The sequence below is a fragment of the Capronia coronata genome (assembly GCF_000585585.1).
Source record: "Capronia coronata CBS 617.96 chromosome Unknown acBCG-supercont1.1, whole genome shotgun sequence".
NCBI lineage: Eukaryota > Fungi > Ascomycota > Eurotiomycetes > Chaetothyriales > Herpotrichiellaceae > Capronia > Capronia coronata.
This window is the reverse complement of record NW_006912893.1, coordinates 951,404-965,604: the sequence shown is the minus strand read 5'-3', so window position 1 is coordinate 965,604 and position 14,201 is coordinate 951,404. Positions and strand designations below refer to the sequence as shown.

Sequence of the window (14,201 nt, the reverse complement as noted above, 5' to 3'; positions counted from 1 at the left end):
TTCAAGCCTGCATCCGCATTATCACCAAAATTTCTTGACCGTAGCGGAGATAGAGCATGCCAAGTCGGAGATAGTGATTGGGTCTCGTACTCCGACTCGCTGCGGTTGCTTCCGACTCCGCCTGCGACTCCAATTTTATTTATCTGGAACTTCTTGATGGTCGACATTTTTTCTCACGTCTCCCGGGCTGCGTCTCTACCCTGTTTTCCTGCTGCCCAAGTATAACAACCGTCGGGCCGTTTATCCTTTCCTGCCACATCTGCACATTCGAAATGAGGGCTCTCACTGATGTGGAGACACAAACGCTCTTCAGCAAACTTGCCAACTACACTGGGCGCTCGCTGACCCAACTGATCGCACCGAGTGATTCTACCGGCGGCGACGATGATCGCCACGTTTTCCGCCTCCACGAGTCTCGAGTGTATTATGTCCGTTTATCGATCGCGAATTTGGCAACATCGATTGCCCGCGACAACCTCCTCTCTCTCGGCACCTGCATAGGCAAGTTCACAAAAACGGGCAAATTCAGACTGCATATAACTGCACTGGATGTGATCGCACCGCATGCCAGATATAAGCTATGGATCAAGCCGAATGGCGAGATGCCATTCTTGTATGGAGGGAACGTTGTGAAAGCACATGTTGGAAGGTGGAGCGAAGATTGTCCTGAGCATTCCGGGGTGGTTATTCTGGCGATGGATGACACGCCGCTTGGGTTTGGCGTTACTGCGCGGTCGACCGCCGAGGCGAGGAAGTTGGAACCTACTTCAGTTGTGGCATTCCGACAGGCAGACGTGGGCGAGTACCTGCGAGAAGAAGACACGCTGTTCACGACTTGAAAGGAAAGTGGTGCGTTCCGGAATCAATGGTACCACGCGGACAGCCAGCCTGGAGTGATCAAGGCTGGTGTTCGCCAGGACGGCAGTCAGAATTCGGTCGGATGGCCTGGGCATATCTCCTCCCACAACGAGCATGTTTCGAACGAAGTACTTCGAACAGCTATAGCCGCTTCCCAACAGCGGGACGATGGAAGTCGACGGACTCGTGCAATCCTCGTCGCGGAAGCATTCGAAACAGAGATAGCGCCGTGGTCTCATCGCCTGATCTGGCACCCTCAATCTTTCAAGCTTCGGGGCCGCTCTCTGCTCACCCAAGCGACGGCCGCCAGTCGTCGAGACGAAAGGGCCGATCCTTACGATATCACAGAAAGCCTGGGTTCGATACCGACCAGGGTGTGAGATGCCAACATCTCGATCTCAACACTAAACGCCAACTGACGAGAGAGATTTTGTTGTTGCAACAATGGCCTACCCGGTGGTACGCAGGCTAGGCACCCAATGGGTCTCTTCTCTACTTCCAGCGTTTCCAGCAGGCATCCTGCTCAAGCAGGATTGTGAAGTATGAGCGTGGATAGACCCAACCACGGGAGGCTGAAAGCAGCTCTAAAGATCAGGCATGCCATGATAGGTATCCAGAGACTGTTGAACAAGGAAACTGTTGCAAAATATTGTGTCGCTGTTTTGGTCTTGTAGTCCTCGAGCCCAATGTGTTCCTACTGTAATAATCCATGCGCCAGACTGTACCTGCAAGTACTATGGTGTAAAGTACCTACCGTAGTAGTTGACTGTGTATGGGTCGTTCAGCGTTCGTCCACTGTTCAGTGGTTGCCAGCCAAATGTCGTCCTCGCCTTGCGATTGGAGCCCGATCGTGGCGCAGACGCCGGGCGCCGAGTGAGCCGGATGGGCGTTGACGGAAGATTGATAACGACTGGCCAACTCCCACCTCTTGACTTGCCGGTCGATACAAGGCGACAAGGCGGAAGAAGAGGCTCGGCGGGAACGGGCGTATATGACATTGTTCTCTCCCGTCGACATGTGACCTGAGCCGAGCCGTGCAGAAGTCTTCCTCGTCAGAGAGAAGAAGAAAAGGACGACAGCCTCCCTGTGATGTCGAAACCGAGTCAACGACTGCGATGCATCTCGGCCACTGACCAAAGCAGACACCATGCCCTTCTTCTTCAGTGAAGCGCGCAGACGACGGAAGTATGGGGCTGCCACTGGTGGAACTGCTCCTGTCTATTCCACGCCGTCCGATTCTCCTCCGTACGCACTGAACCCGTCGACGACTCTCTTCCAGCAGCAGGAGCCTCATGCTGTGTGGCCCCAGCACGAGGGTCTCTATGCCGCATCTGGCCCAAGGCCTCACATTGGCTCCACGGTTTCCCTGCCCCAGATTCACAACCCGCAACCAGCGTACAGTCCAAGGCCTCTGCAGCCACATCATACCTGGTCGCAGCCGCAGCCGCAGCCGCAACCGCAAACAGGATATGCGGCCTCGTACCCGGTCTGGTCCGCCAACCACGACTTGCAAGATAAGATTGGAGACAAGTTGGGCGACGTGATATCCCTGATTGACGAAGAGGCCTTTTTCGGCTCTGCGGGAGACCTTGCGATAACAATACCAGACTACTCAAGTCATGGGGATGACGCTCCCATATACAGCACAGCGCATCAGTCAGCCACTGCCAGGGCGTTGGTCAGGCAGGATAGGGCTCACCCACGGAGTCAGTCGAAGCAAGTCAATGTGTTCTCGAAAGTCGAGCTATACATGAATTCCCGACTGCCTGCAACCCTGCCGCCTCTACGAATATACATGCCGACATATCCCCTCTTGTGCCTGGCAGCACAGTACTCGGCCAGCGCGTATCACTCGCCGCGTTCGGCTGTCGAACGGAAGGATTTCGTCTCGGCCGACAACCGACTCGGCACCAAAGCCATGGTAGTCAAGTCGATACCGTGCGATGACAGGAAGACGATCGTGTTCGCGATCCGCGGGACCAGTATGCTCAGCATCCGCGACTGGGGCGTCAACCTGAGTACCGAACTCGTGTCGCCGGCGGGGTTTCTCGACGACCAAGGCAACTTCTGCCACTCGGGGTTTCTGAAGGTTGCCAAAGCGATGATCAAGCCTATCGCTGCAAGGCTGCGGTATCTTCTGGAAGAGAACCCCAACCGGACCAGCTGTTCGCTGTTGATCACTGGCCACAGTGCGGGCGGGGCGGTCGCCAGTCTTCTATACGCCCACATGCTCGCCGAGACTGTGCAGTCAGAACTCAACATCTTGACAGGCTGCTTCAAGAGAGTCCACTGCATCACCTTTGGTGCGCCGCCTGTAACTCTGCTGCCTCTACAAAAACCCGAGACCGCTGACGGGCGACTACGCAAATGTCTGTTCCACAGCTTCATCAATGAAGGCGATCCAGTGGTCCGCGCTGAAAGAGCATACGTCAAGAGTCTCGTTGATCTTCTCGCCAGCCCGGTTCCGGTTTTGGCTGCCAACAAACCCAAAGTCAAGATGCAGCGTCCTGCAATAACAACATGTCCGTCAACTTCTCCCTTGACCGTGCTGGGAGCTTCAATGTCTCGACTCGATCTGTCATTGCTGCCATCAAAGAAGCCGAATAAATCGAAGCCTGCCTTGGGAACCGGCAAACTATGGTGGGAAGTACCGCCCGCGACTTTATCGAATGCTGGCCGCTTGATAGTCCTGCGCGTGCCGGATGGTGGGAAGGAAGCTGATGTGACGGCATCCATCGTCAAGGACGAGCAATTGCGACAAGTCATCTTTGGCGACCCAGTCGTTCATGCAATGGATCTGTATGCGCGCCGCATCGAGGCTCTGGCCGTGAGGGCCGTCACAGGGAGGAATGGGGCATGTTGAGAGAGAGAGAGAGCGCCACCCCATCCACGATCCCTGTTGTTCGACAATCTCGTCACGAATTCGTCGTGACATGGCAAAGAAGGAAGGAGGATATCTTCAGGCAGTGGTTTCATCCTGAGGTGCCTTTTCTTCACGCACAATACCCCTAGTACGAAGCGTTTTCAGAAGTGAATGCCAGGCACTTAATGAATAGTACATGAGTCTACGAATATCTATGAACAGGAGATGGAATGATATTTCATGACCGCTGTCAACAACCCGGAAGGTATCCTTCCATGACACATTATCTTACTTGGTTGCTTCATTTTAAAGCGCGACATAATAGAAGACTTTGTAATGGTATACACCCAATACATGATAGTAGGTTGGATTACTTATTAGTAAGTTGTAAGTTACCCCGATTAGATTGAATCAATATATACTGCAGTCAGATTAGATTAGATTAGATAACAATGAATGGTTCGGCCGCGAACTTTTATGAAATCCTTCAATATCTGTCTGGCTGTCACCGTCTTCGCGTCCGAAGGCTTCGTATTTGCACCCTTTGCAGGGCCACACGACCAAAATTCGAACACCAGCTATTTCAAGACTTTCTTGCATCTCACTCGCTCTTCACCGGACTAGACGTTCCTTGCATCATGGTGACAACAAGATCCCAGGAAAAGAGGATACAGGAAACTCCCACATCATCCGCCTCACAGAACGGCCGGTCACTCTTCACAGCTACACCGACGCCGTCGGGCAACAGCCCAAGCTACTTCACTCCAGCAACATCAAAGCCCGCCCGCACATCCACCTTCCATGTCTTGTCGGACGATGGGCGGCGGAACATTCTTAAAGACACGGTCTCTCAACAGAATGGCCCGTCTCTTGAAGCAGACGTCCCTCGTGGCCAGCATGTCGAGGTTGTGATCCCGAAACAGTCACAGAAGGGAAACGCCGCTAATGGCCATGATTTCCCTGTGAAAGGTTCGCCAGCCAATGGTGCAAGGAGCTCTCCCGTCTCTGGTGCAAAATTACTTTCCGACATGAACGCCGAGCTCCCTGAACGTCCAAAAGCCACAGAATCGTACTTCACGCCCATGACTACGAATAAACGCAAACGCTTCGACAGCGAGGGCCTCGACGACTCGACTTTCGACCTCACAGGTCTGCAGGAAGAGACGCCGAGCCAGCCCGGCGGTGTGAATCTGGAGGTACCCGACACTGATGGAGAAAATGATGCGCCCGAGGTTCTCAGCAGCAAGGCGGCCGCGCGACAAGTTCTGGGCTCAGCAAATCCGTTCTCACGAAGCTCGAGAACGAAGAAGAACAAGACGGCCAAGGCCCCGGAGGCCAGTGTGACGCCGTCGGAGTCGGGAGCTGTTTCGCCGCCTGTAGAAGTACGGGTGGAGAAGGAAACAGATGAAGCTGGACCTTCAACGCTTGCGGTGACGCAGACGACAGAATTGAGTCAGAAAGATCCGGTAGCGGGGTCTACCGAAATCGGAACGACGAATCGAGGAGACGACACGGTCGAGGAATTGCCGGCGGCGACAGCGACTTCACCTGGACACGCCCCCGGAGACACTGCAAATGACACGACCGACAATTCTACGGGTAACCCGAACACTCCACTGAACGCCGGATTAGCTACCAAAGAAGAAGAAGTTTTGCAGGCACTTCCCGAACCAGATATGTCCGCTGCTGGAGTCGTCGAAGCACATACCTCGAAGGAGGATCACGCATCCCATCAGGTGGTCAACGACGAATCTCCAGCTTACATGTACCCTGTATTCGACGCCGTCCACGATCCCACGGACACTTCGGCCATACTGCCCGAGCAGAAGGCGACATCACCCGAAGAACCGATCACAACAATTGCTGCGAGCACAATCGCACGAGCTCCAGAGAAGCCCATCGCGGTCGCCAGCATCAACCGATGTGAAGGAACCCATCCGGGGTCCGTGAAAACTACAACCTCCTCTACCAGAACAAGACCGAGACAGCCTCGACTGCAGCCTCGACTCCCGGACGTCAAGCCGAAGATGACCTCGCTTCAAGAATACCGTGGAAGACTTATGAACCGACATACGCGGACGACGAAATGGCAACGGAAAGCCACGTTTGTGAATGTCTGATGACGTGGGGCTGGCTTTCTCCATATCCCTCGCGCTTCATTCCCTGAACATTACGGTTCCAACAGTCACTGGCACTTCGAAGATGTCCGTTTCTTGTTCTGGTCTGGCTCAACTCGGGTTTGTTGTGCGTGGAATGGGACACATAACTGACTAATCGCGTTAACTCGAGATGAACTCTCGCAAGCCAGGACTACCACACAGCATGTTTGTTCACTTTACGCCTTGACGGGCAGTATGCTAGTCGTTGAACGTGTGTAAAATAGATGGGCGGACAATCGTGAAGAATGGTCTTATGGTGAATTTACGTATTTCTAGTGGACATAAAATTACCTACCTAGAGGTAGGATCCTTCTGTCATGTTGTTTGTACAAAGCCTAGGATAATGTCACGAACAGACCCACCACTCACCCAGGGAGCGCCCTGGCAAAGGGGACTTCAATCCTAGGTATTGTGCCTAGTAATTCTGGGTCTGTAGTCGATATCTTGACATAACGGGGAGTCCACCCGATTCATGACAATTACTCCCCCCTCTAGGCGACTTGTCCTCGAGGAGCGCACCCTTCCCTCCGGGTGGAAGGGGGGAACCTGTGCTTCTTCGTGAAGATGATGTGGATGAGGTGCTGAAGCGACCTCGGAAGAAATACATCACAGTCCTTGAAGCGGGTCAGGTAATGGGCAGGACTGGAGCTCAGGGCAAGCTTCGGAGCATCTGTGTTCGAGACCTCGATGGAAACCTGATCGAGTAAGCACGGAGTTGAAAATTCTTCTCCTTTTCCCCTATTTCTCCCTTCTCTTGCATGCTGATCCGAATCTCTGCACGGCAATGCAAACTATCCAAACTAGTGAACGAGAGTTCTGACGGAAGGGCGTGTGGATTCCGCTGCCAGCGCGGTAGTAATGGCTTAATACGGCCAAGGGAACTCAAGGCATGTGCCCTGTCAGCGCTGTCCAGGGGTTCCTGGTGGTGCTAAGTCTGGCATAGACTGATGCACGCAGAAAGATCATGTTTGACACATCATCGCTTGAATTTTCTTCCATGAATTCAATGTTCAATGGGGCGGACGGACTCCTGCCGGCTTCACGCGTCAGGCAAGGGCAAGGAGGAAGGACAGGAAGGTCGAGCGGGCATGGGTGTCTGTCGATACGGGTCAGTGCCGCGCTGGACCAGGTCGAGACCCGAGAACCATTCTTCATGGCTGATGCAGGATTCACGGCGGTGAAGAGATGTACGAGAGCTGAGATCGGTGATCGCGCTCGGGCATTGCGTGCATGCAGTTGGCAAGGTCGCTGAGTCGAGGCGCCCGCCATGTTGCAGGAAGTGCTCATGGAATTGAGTCGTGGGCGTGGACCCGGCTCTAGAAAAGTTACTGCTGAACCAGAAGTTCGGTTTTCGGAAGCTTTTTGGCACAATGTCAGCCGCAGGCCTCCAGCGGGGCCAGATGCGGGAGCTTTCTTCGATATTGGCCAGGATCAACCCAGGCAGCAAGAGAGCTGTGACGGCAAAGAAAGCTTTGAGTAGGTATGAAGAGATTCAACAAAGTTAGTGCAGGGTCGTGTTGGGCAAGAGACGCCATGGGAATCCCGCGGCTGCTCAATACTTGTTGTACACCTCAGATCAGCTCGTCATTTGCAGCAAGACTCCGGGAATTTTGATCAAGAGAGATTCGGCATAGAACCACTGATAGATTTGCCGAATTTAGGGGCAGACCCTTGCGATCCGTCCAAGGACTTACTAGACAGCAATTTGGTCAGATGTGGGCGAAGCAAGGGGCAGGCCGTGATTCGAAGGGGTCATAAGAGCATCATTTGCCGGTACCAAGCAAGTAGTATGGAGTGGCAGCCAGGAGCACCATCTCGTGTGTGAGGTGAGGACGAGGGATGCTTGTGGTTGAAGGGAACCTTTGAACGCTGACCCCCGCCCTGCTGTGTCGGATCGCTTGTGCCATCTGACAGCTGCTACCCCTGGCTTTTCTCTGTTGCAAACCCACGCCCTTGGTTATCTTTTTCCGGTTGAGTTTCAGTTTGACTTTGAAGGACGGCGGCAGCAACTTAAAAGCCAACCCAGCATCTCGGGAGTAGGAGATTCAGTCTGGACCCGATCGAAGGGAGAAAGGTCGAGGGAGGAACAGCGGATGGGACTCTGAATTCATCTGGGGCCTCGCAGGCTGTGGAAGCTGTCCTTTAGCTCTTCTAGCACTTTGTCTTCTGTATGGGCTGCTTGCGGTCACTTGTCAGAGCCAAGGTACGTGCTGGCGACATGGTTGATTCGCTGAAGTATAATGGCGGTCGAGTGTGACTAAAGTCGATGCAGACGCTAGAAAAGGACAAAGCTGCAGAGTTCCATTTCTCTGGGAACATGAGATGCGACTTGAGATGCCGGTCAGACATGTAGATCTGGGACTTTTCAAACTCAACACTGCACTGCACTGCATGTGTGACTTGGTGGAACTCGGCGAACAGTACAGTCTAACCAGATGAAACTCCCCTGCAGCTGTCACTGGCGCCCTGACTAGAACCTGACCTCAGTGATCCCTACTAGTGACTGATAAGGCTCCTTCTGACAGTGTCCCCAGCTTGCGGAGCAGAAGAAAGGACCGCGGTGACTGAAAGCGTGCGAAGGGACCTTGCCGTTGGGAGAGAACCTTAATGTACAAGTACACAGTACGGCGATAGCAAGGCGCATGTACATTTAGCCATCTAGACATGATTTGCGGTCAGGTGTGAATAGCCTGATGCCACTGTGATGCCGAGTACGAAAGTGAAAGCATGTATATCCCTGCTCATGCAATGCACGCATTCTGAGAGGCCTGGAATCTCGAAACAGACCTTGATTCTTGACCACCTTTGGACGGCTCATTGACCCGACTCTCAGTAGTATGACAGTCCACCTCATCTTTTCGCTCATCTTATGAATGACTGTGTGCTGCCGCCCTGCATGCTTGTATAGGCCGTGTTGCTCGTGTGTGATGGGCGTCCGACCGACCCTTAGCCCTGTCGTGAGCTGGAGAGTTGTGATCGATGGACTCCGATCGAGGCAGATAACCGACTTCAGATCTTGCACGACCTTCGGTCGTGGTCATCGGTCATGCATACTGGTAATCCTGTTCCTTTTGACCAGCTCTCAGGTGGCTTGTATGTTTCATAGTGACCTTCGAGCCTGAGCCTGAGCCTGCGCCTGCCTGCGCCCATTGCCGGAGCCTTTGACCCAACGAGTGTAGTAGTAGTTGAGAAGCCGACTGAGGGTTACTTCGTCAATTACGGTGTAGGACTATGATTTGTTTTGCTTGCCGGACATCGAAGGGACCCTGAAGTAGGCAGGAAGGGCACTTCTGGGACCACCGTGGTATTGGAGAAGGTCGTGGATAGTGTCAAGTCTACTACACGCCGCACTTTGGTACAAGCATTGGCGTCAGGCCGGCTCACCGCTTAATGCTCATCAGTAACTCACTGTTGGGCTGTGGCTTTGAAGTGGTTGTTGGTATCCTGGGTTTCGGGATGGGCGCTGTCATGCTGACGATGTCTTGATGCAGACTCACAAGCCGCAACCAGCGCGGGGCAGGTTGGCAGACCAAGTGAGAACCTCCCTACTACCCCTGTACACGTAGCCTAATCTTTTTGCTGCTTTGGTGCGGTTGAAGAACTTACATCACCTTCAGACACCTTAGACGACGTCCATTCAGCTGATCAGCTGGTATGTTCTCGCTTGGTTCTGCGTTGTCAGTACCACCCGGTCCTCATCCTTGAGACATTCAGGTTACCGGCGAATTAACAATGGTAGAGATAGATCGTCGTGCAATGTGTCGTACCTCTGATCGCAGATTTAGTCGCATCTCTACTGCATTTGCAGGCCCGCATAGCATATGGCTGATCGGATCGCTAAAAATCGATGGGCTAAGACCCAGCGCCGGCGTGGGCCTGGGTTGTATATTAGGTAGGCAGCTCGGCAGGTAGTACGTATGTACAGTCCAGTCCACTGTCAGGTAACTTGTTCTGTCATCTCGCAGACTGCGCACTGCACTGCAGTGGCTGCGCTCCACAGATCATAGTAGCGGACTGCAGTGGTTGTCAGGCTGCAAATCCACTCGAACTCGAAGCTTGAACTCTCCACATGTCGCCTAACCAATTTGGTACGCGGCCTGTCTCCTCCCTTCCACTTCAAGTTTCCATCAGTCAGTCCACCCTCTGGCTACAGGTATGTTACTACGTACCTTACCCTATCATTTACCGTTACCGTTGTTAGCCTTCTCGACCAAGGTCCAACGTGCTTGTTACGCAACATGCCCGGAATATGCCCTCCCCACCGCTTACCGCTCACCCTTTCCTCCACTGTACCACTCGATCTCTGTCTGGTTCCTTGCTATGACAGCTCGCAGCTCTTACGCGGCTGGAGGATCCCACCGAGCCAACAGTATGCGCCTTCCCGAGTGCCACTGACACAACTGATCTTGAGTTGATGGACAAGTCAGTCAAGGCTACCTAGGGAAAGATGCAAGATGGAAGATGGTGACTCTCACAGAATAAAGTGTCCCAGTCACGAAGCTGCACACCTCCTCGTCCCCTGGCGATGTACGATCTTGACGGATCTATCTAATGATGACTACGCTCGCACAAATGGCGCACCTGGACTGCAAAGGATCGCCAATGGACTGCTTCCAGATCGTTTCCTCCTTTCCACGTATTTATGCCTCGCTCCCATCCCTGTCTCCTTGAAGCTTGACCGAAGCCTCGATGCTTGCAGCATCTGGCACGCTGAAACGGCAGCACGGGCGCAACTGGAGGACCGAGTGCTCAGTTGAGGACCCCTACCTCCCCCTGCGCGTCCGCTCGCAGATATCAAACCCTGCCAGTGCATTGGGCAAGAAATCGGCGACTGGCTAGTACTGATAGATAAGTGGCCACAACGCAGCAAGAGACCCAACCTGGGCGGATCACCGATTGGTATCGCTGGTACACAGCCGAACTCACGCATCACAACCCACTAGAGTTCCACCAGATTATTCTCTTGCCTCTTTGTCCCGAATCTCGGTGATCGCGTCTTTTCCTGGCCCGTCCCACGAGATCTACCAAATTTCAGTCTCCCAGCAACGGCACAGCTTCTAAGCGATGGCTCCCGCTGTGTCTCCGCTGTCAACTCTGTCACGCCACTCAGCATCGGTTCCAGTTTGGCAAGTATCCAGACACCATGTCTGTGGCGCCCTCCTGATGCACCAGATCGCGCCCGCCCATCCCCTAGCTGAAGGTCAGTGGCAGGCTGGCAGCCCGCTGGCGAACGCCAAGCTATGCATAGCACTGGGGAGATCTGAAGTCTTTCGGTGTTATAGTTCCATTGGTTCCATCGACAAGGGTCGCCGTGTCTCGCAACACTTATGTACACGGCCATGAGCCTAGGAAATACCTCTTTCGCGATTGACTGACCATGACTGCTTTTGTGCAATCGACCGCTCTTGTTTCTCAGCATTCATTCCACCAAAGCATTTGCCATACCTTCCTACGTCTGATGAATCCACGCCACGGGTGATGCAACCAAATCATTTTGGATCTCGAAGTCGTGCGAACACGAACGAGAACGCCCCTCGATCTTCTACGAACACAGCACCAAGCGGCGTCCATGTCCCTCCGACCTACTGGGCGGCGAACCCACCCACTGCCCCGATTACTTTACCACAGCCTCAAGCCCTCGCGGGTTTCCACTCGCTCAATAATGGGCCTACCTTTCCTTCTTCTTCGGAGCCATCACAATATTCAGTGCAGACCTCTGTGACCCAGCCCTCCGAGGCCACCAGTCCGATGCTGTCCAGGTGAGCGAGGCTATGAAATCCAGCTACTCAGTTATTGATGGATTGCAGGCCGGCATATGGTGTGCCGTCATTCGGACCTCTTGTTGGGAGACCTCTAGAACAGCCTATATATCCACAATCCAGCAGCCGAAGTTCGTTATCAGATGCGTCAACAACTGTCGGCGGCCAGCGGGCCTTCGCGCCATTGGAACCCCCACGAGTGGAAGCTCCAACGGATGCGTCGAATGCGCCTGACGAGCCAGCCAGAAGGTGCCATCTTTATATCAGACAGCAGCCTAGAGCCGCTCGTGCCGGGCCGGATGGAAAGGACAGAAGGTATATTCGTTGCAGTGTTCACGACCTCCCCTGGCTGATTGACGTATAAAGAGCCATCGACCCGCCTCCAATCTTGCAGCTACTAATGGACGACTTCGACCCGGATTCCGAATCAGACGTCGCCGAGCTGCAGACCCAATGGTGGGTGGTGTATTGCAGCTTGGTAGCTGCTCAGTCTCCGGACACAAATGTGACCACGATGCCTCTGATCACAGAGGACGGCCGGACAGAGTTGCATCGGCTACTCCTGGGGACTCATGTTGCGAACGTGACTCCGACCGCGGATGATCCCGATCCTCCCACGATGCCCCTTCATCCGATCACCAAACCCAAACCCGCTCCGACGCCACCAAGTCCGACGTCGAGATTTTTGCCCGCCTCGTCGCGCTCTGCAGGCAGAGCACGGAGAGAAGCACACCAAGTCCCTGGAGCATTCTTCATCTTTGCCGATCTTTCGGTGCGCAAAGCGGGCGAATATCGCCTGCGGTTTGATCTCATGAGGTTAGACGATAGCAATCTGGTCCCCGGGGCATGTGTTCCATGCACCAACCAAGTCATCAGTCAGGTATTCCGAGTGGTCAACGCCAAAGACTTTGATCAGGTACAACCCAGCACGAATCTGGTCCGGGGTTTACTGGAGCGTGGCGCGGGCTTTCCGCTAAAACTGAAGAAGGGCACACGGGAAGGTCAAAGGCGCCGCCGGCGTCAATCTGGACAGGACAGTGACGACGATTCGAATGTTGACGATAATTACGACTGAACTCTCTGGGAAATGAGAAGCATTACCCGGCCTCCGGCATCCACGCACACACCTCAGCATCAGCTGACTAGCGTCCCTGTCAGAAGACTTGAGCCGAGCTCTTCTTTACACATGGGGCCACTTGGGCCACCATGTTTGTGCGGGAATATGATCGACGACTTTACGTGAATTCCAAGGAATAGCCATGATACATCCGTCTGTCGATGTGTTTGTAAATGGCGGTTACACAGTACGCGATCCCGGGAAGCGATTAGACTTTGGGACCAGGATGGGACTCCTGGCGGGCTCGGTTGTCGGTGAAGGCACTGTGCATTGCGCGACTGAAGGAACAAACGGTTGGATTAGTGGCCGAAACAGTGGACTTACAGACGAGTTAGAGTTTCCATGAGACTGAGACTCGGCGCTACCAAATGACATGACTGGGTTGATAGAGCGAGAATCGAGGTTTGGATGATCAACAAAGTTTCTAAGCTGGACGGCCAATGCTTTGTTGCCTTGCTACCCGACTTTTGGCGCACAAGCCTTGTCTCGCCTAATCCAGATTCCAATCTGGGTTTAACATTCAGCATGGACGCGGAGAGACTTTGAGTCCTGAGCCTTGGAAGTAAGCGGTACGAGGATTGTCAAGGACGGGGAGAAGTGGAGAGACCATGCCATTGCCATGCGCTGCAGGCACGTAATGGATCATCGAGATGGGTATGATGTGGTGTGGTCAGAATGATAAAACGGCTGAGATATAAAAAAGCACTTGACTCCAAGCGAACCGAGCTAAAAGACGGTCAGGTCGGTAGAGGTAGGTATATGTCGATAAGGGCTAGTAGTAGGTTGCGGAAGTCGGCCAGGGCGGAGGAAGAAGAGAGAGCCGGGATGTCCCAGACCCGAAAACTCAGGAAACGTTCAAGTTGGGCACAGCCACCACACGCCAGATGCAGATCTAGAGGAGAGGGACAGGAAACTTGGATTCGCATCCCGCCAACGATGGCGCATGCAGGGGGGAAAGGGATAGAGCGACAGAGCTAATAGAGGTCTGGTCGAAGTCACTGTGGGGGGTCAACGCGATTAGGACAGTATAGTTTGTGACGCAGGGCTTAGGGGCTATCTCCCTACCTACCAGGTACCTAGGTAATAAGGTAGAATGTTAGTACTTGCCAATCATGCCATGTCCTGGGCAGATGATCGAAATCGGGTGAAAACGGTTCCACCAAGGTACCTGGAGGTCGCGACTCGCTACTACTACCTAAGTCATGCCATCCCAGTGGTGTCTTTCTGCGGCCGTGTCAAGTGTTTCGTCTACTTCCCTCATGGCTGACTCGCTAGCAACACCGTGCATTGTCTGCAGTGGTGATGGATGGGAAAGCGGACAGGCAGACAGGCAGAATAGGATGAGGGGATGCGGAAAAAGTAGCCGGGTTCCCGCAGCAGAACAGCAAGTAGTCTTGTACTAGTACTAGTAGGTAAATAGCTAGCTCAGGTACCTAAGGCAGGTA

At 53.7% G+C, this 14,201-nt stretch overlaps 5 protein-coding genes across 5 annotated transcripts; all 5 read left to right on the top strand.

Moving 5' to 3' along the window:
• Nucleotides 1–272: 272 nt before the first annotated feature.
• A1O1_00356 (60S ribosome subunit biogenesis protein NIP7) lies at nucleotides 273–839 on the top strand (the record flags this gene model as incomplete). The annotated part of the gene is made up of 1 exon (XM_007721275.1): nucleotides 273–839. One exon carries the CDS (start codon nucleotides 273–275, stop codon nucleotides 837–839), a length of 567 nt encoding a protein of 188 aa, XP_007719465.1.
• Nucleotides 840–2,005: 1,166 nt separating this feature from the next.
• On the top strand, nucleotides 2,006–3,721 carry A1O1_00355 (uncharacterized protein; the record flags this gene model as incomplete). The annotated part of the gene is made up of 1 exon (XM_007721274.1): nucleotides 2,006–3,721. One exon carries the CDS (start codon nucleotides 2,006–2,008, stop codon nucleotides 3,719–3,721), a length of 1,716 nt encoding a protein of 571 aa, XP_007719464.1.
• Nucleotides 3,722–4,359: 638 nt separating this feature from the next.
• On the top strand, nucleotides 4,360–5,841 carry A1O1_00354 (uncharacterized protein; the record flags this gene model as incomplete). The annotated part of the gene is made up of 1 exon (XM_007721273.1): nucleotides 4,360–5,841. The coding sequence occupies one exon, from the start codon at nucleotides 4,360–4,362 to the stop codon at nucleotides 5,839–5,841; it is 1,482 nt and encodes a 493-aa protein (XP_007719463.1).
• Nucleotides 5,842–6,413: 572 nt separating this feature from the next.
• Nucleotides 6,414–6,587, top strand: A1O1_00353 (uncharacterized protein; the record flags this gene model as incomplete). The annotated part of the gene is made up of 1 exon (XM_007721272.1): nucleotides 6,414–6,587. A coding segment is annotated over one exon (174 nt), but the record flags the coding sequence as incomplete, so codon positions are not given.
• A 4,771-nt stretch (nucleotides 6,588–11,358) lies between these two features.
• Nucleotides 11,359–12,714, top strand: A1O1_00352 (uncharacterized protein; the record flags this gene model as incomplete). The annotated part of the gene is made up of 3 exons (XM_007721271.1): nucleotides 11,359–11,639; nucleotides 11,688–11,954; nucleotides 12,006–12,714. 3 exons carry the CDS (start codon nucleotides 11,359–11,361, stop codon nucleotides 12,712–12,714), a joined length of 1,257 nt encoding a protein of 418 aa, XP_007719461.1.
• Nucleotides 12,715–14,201: the final 1,487 nt, after the last annotated feature.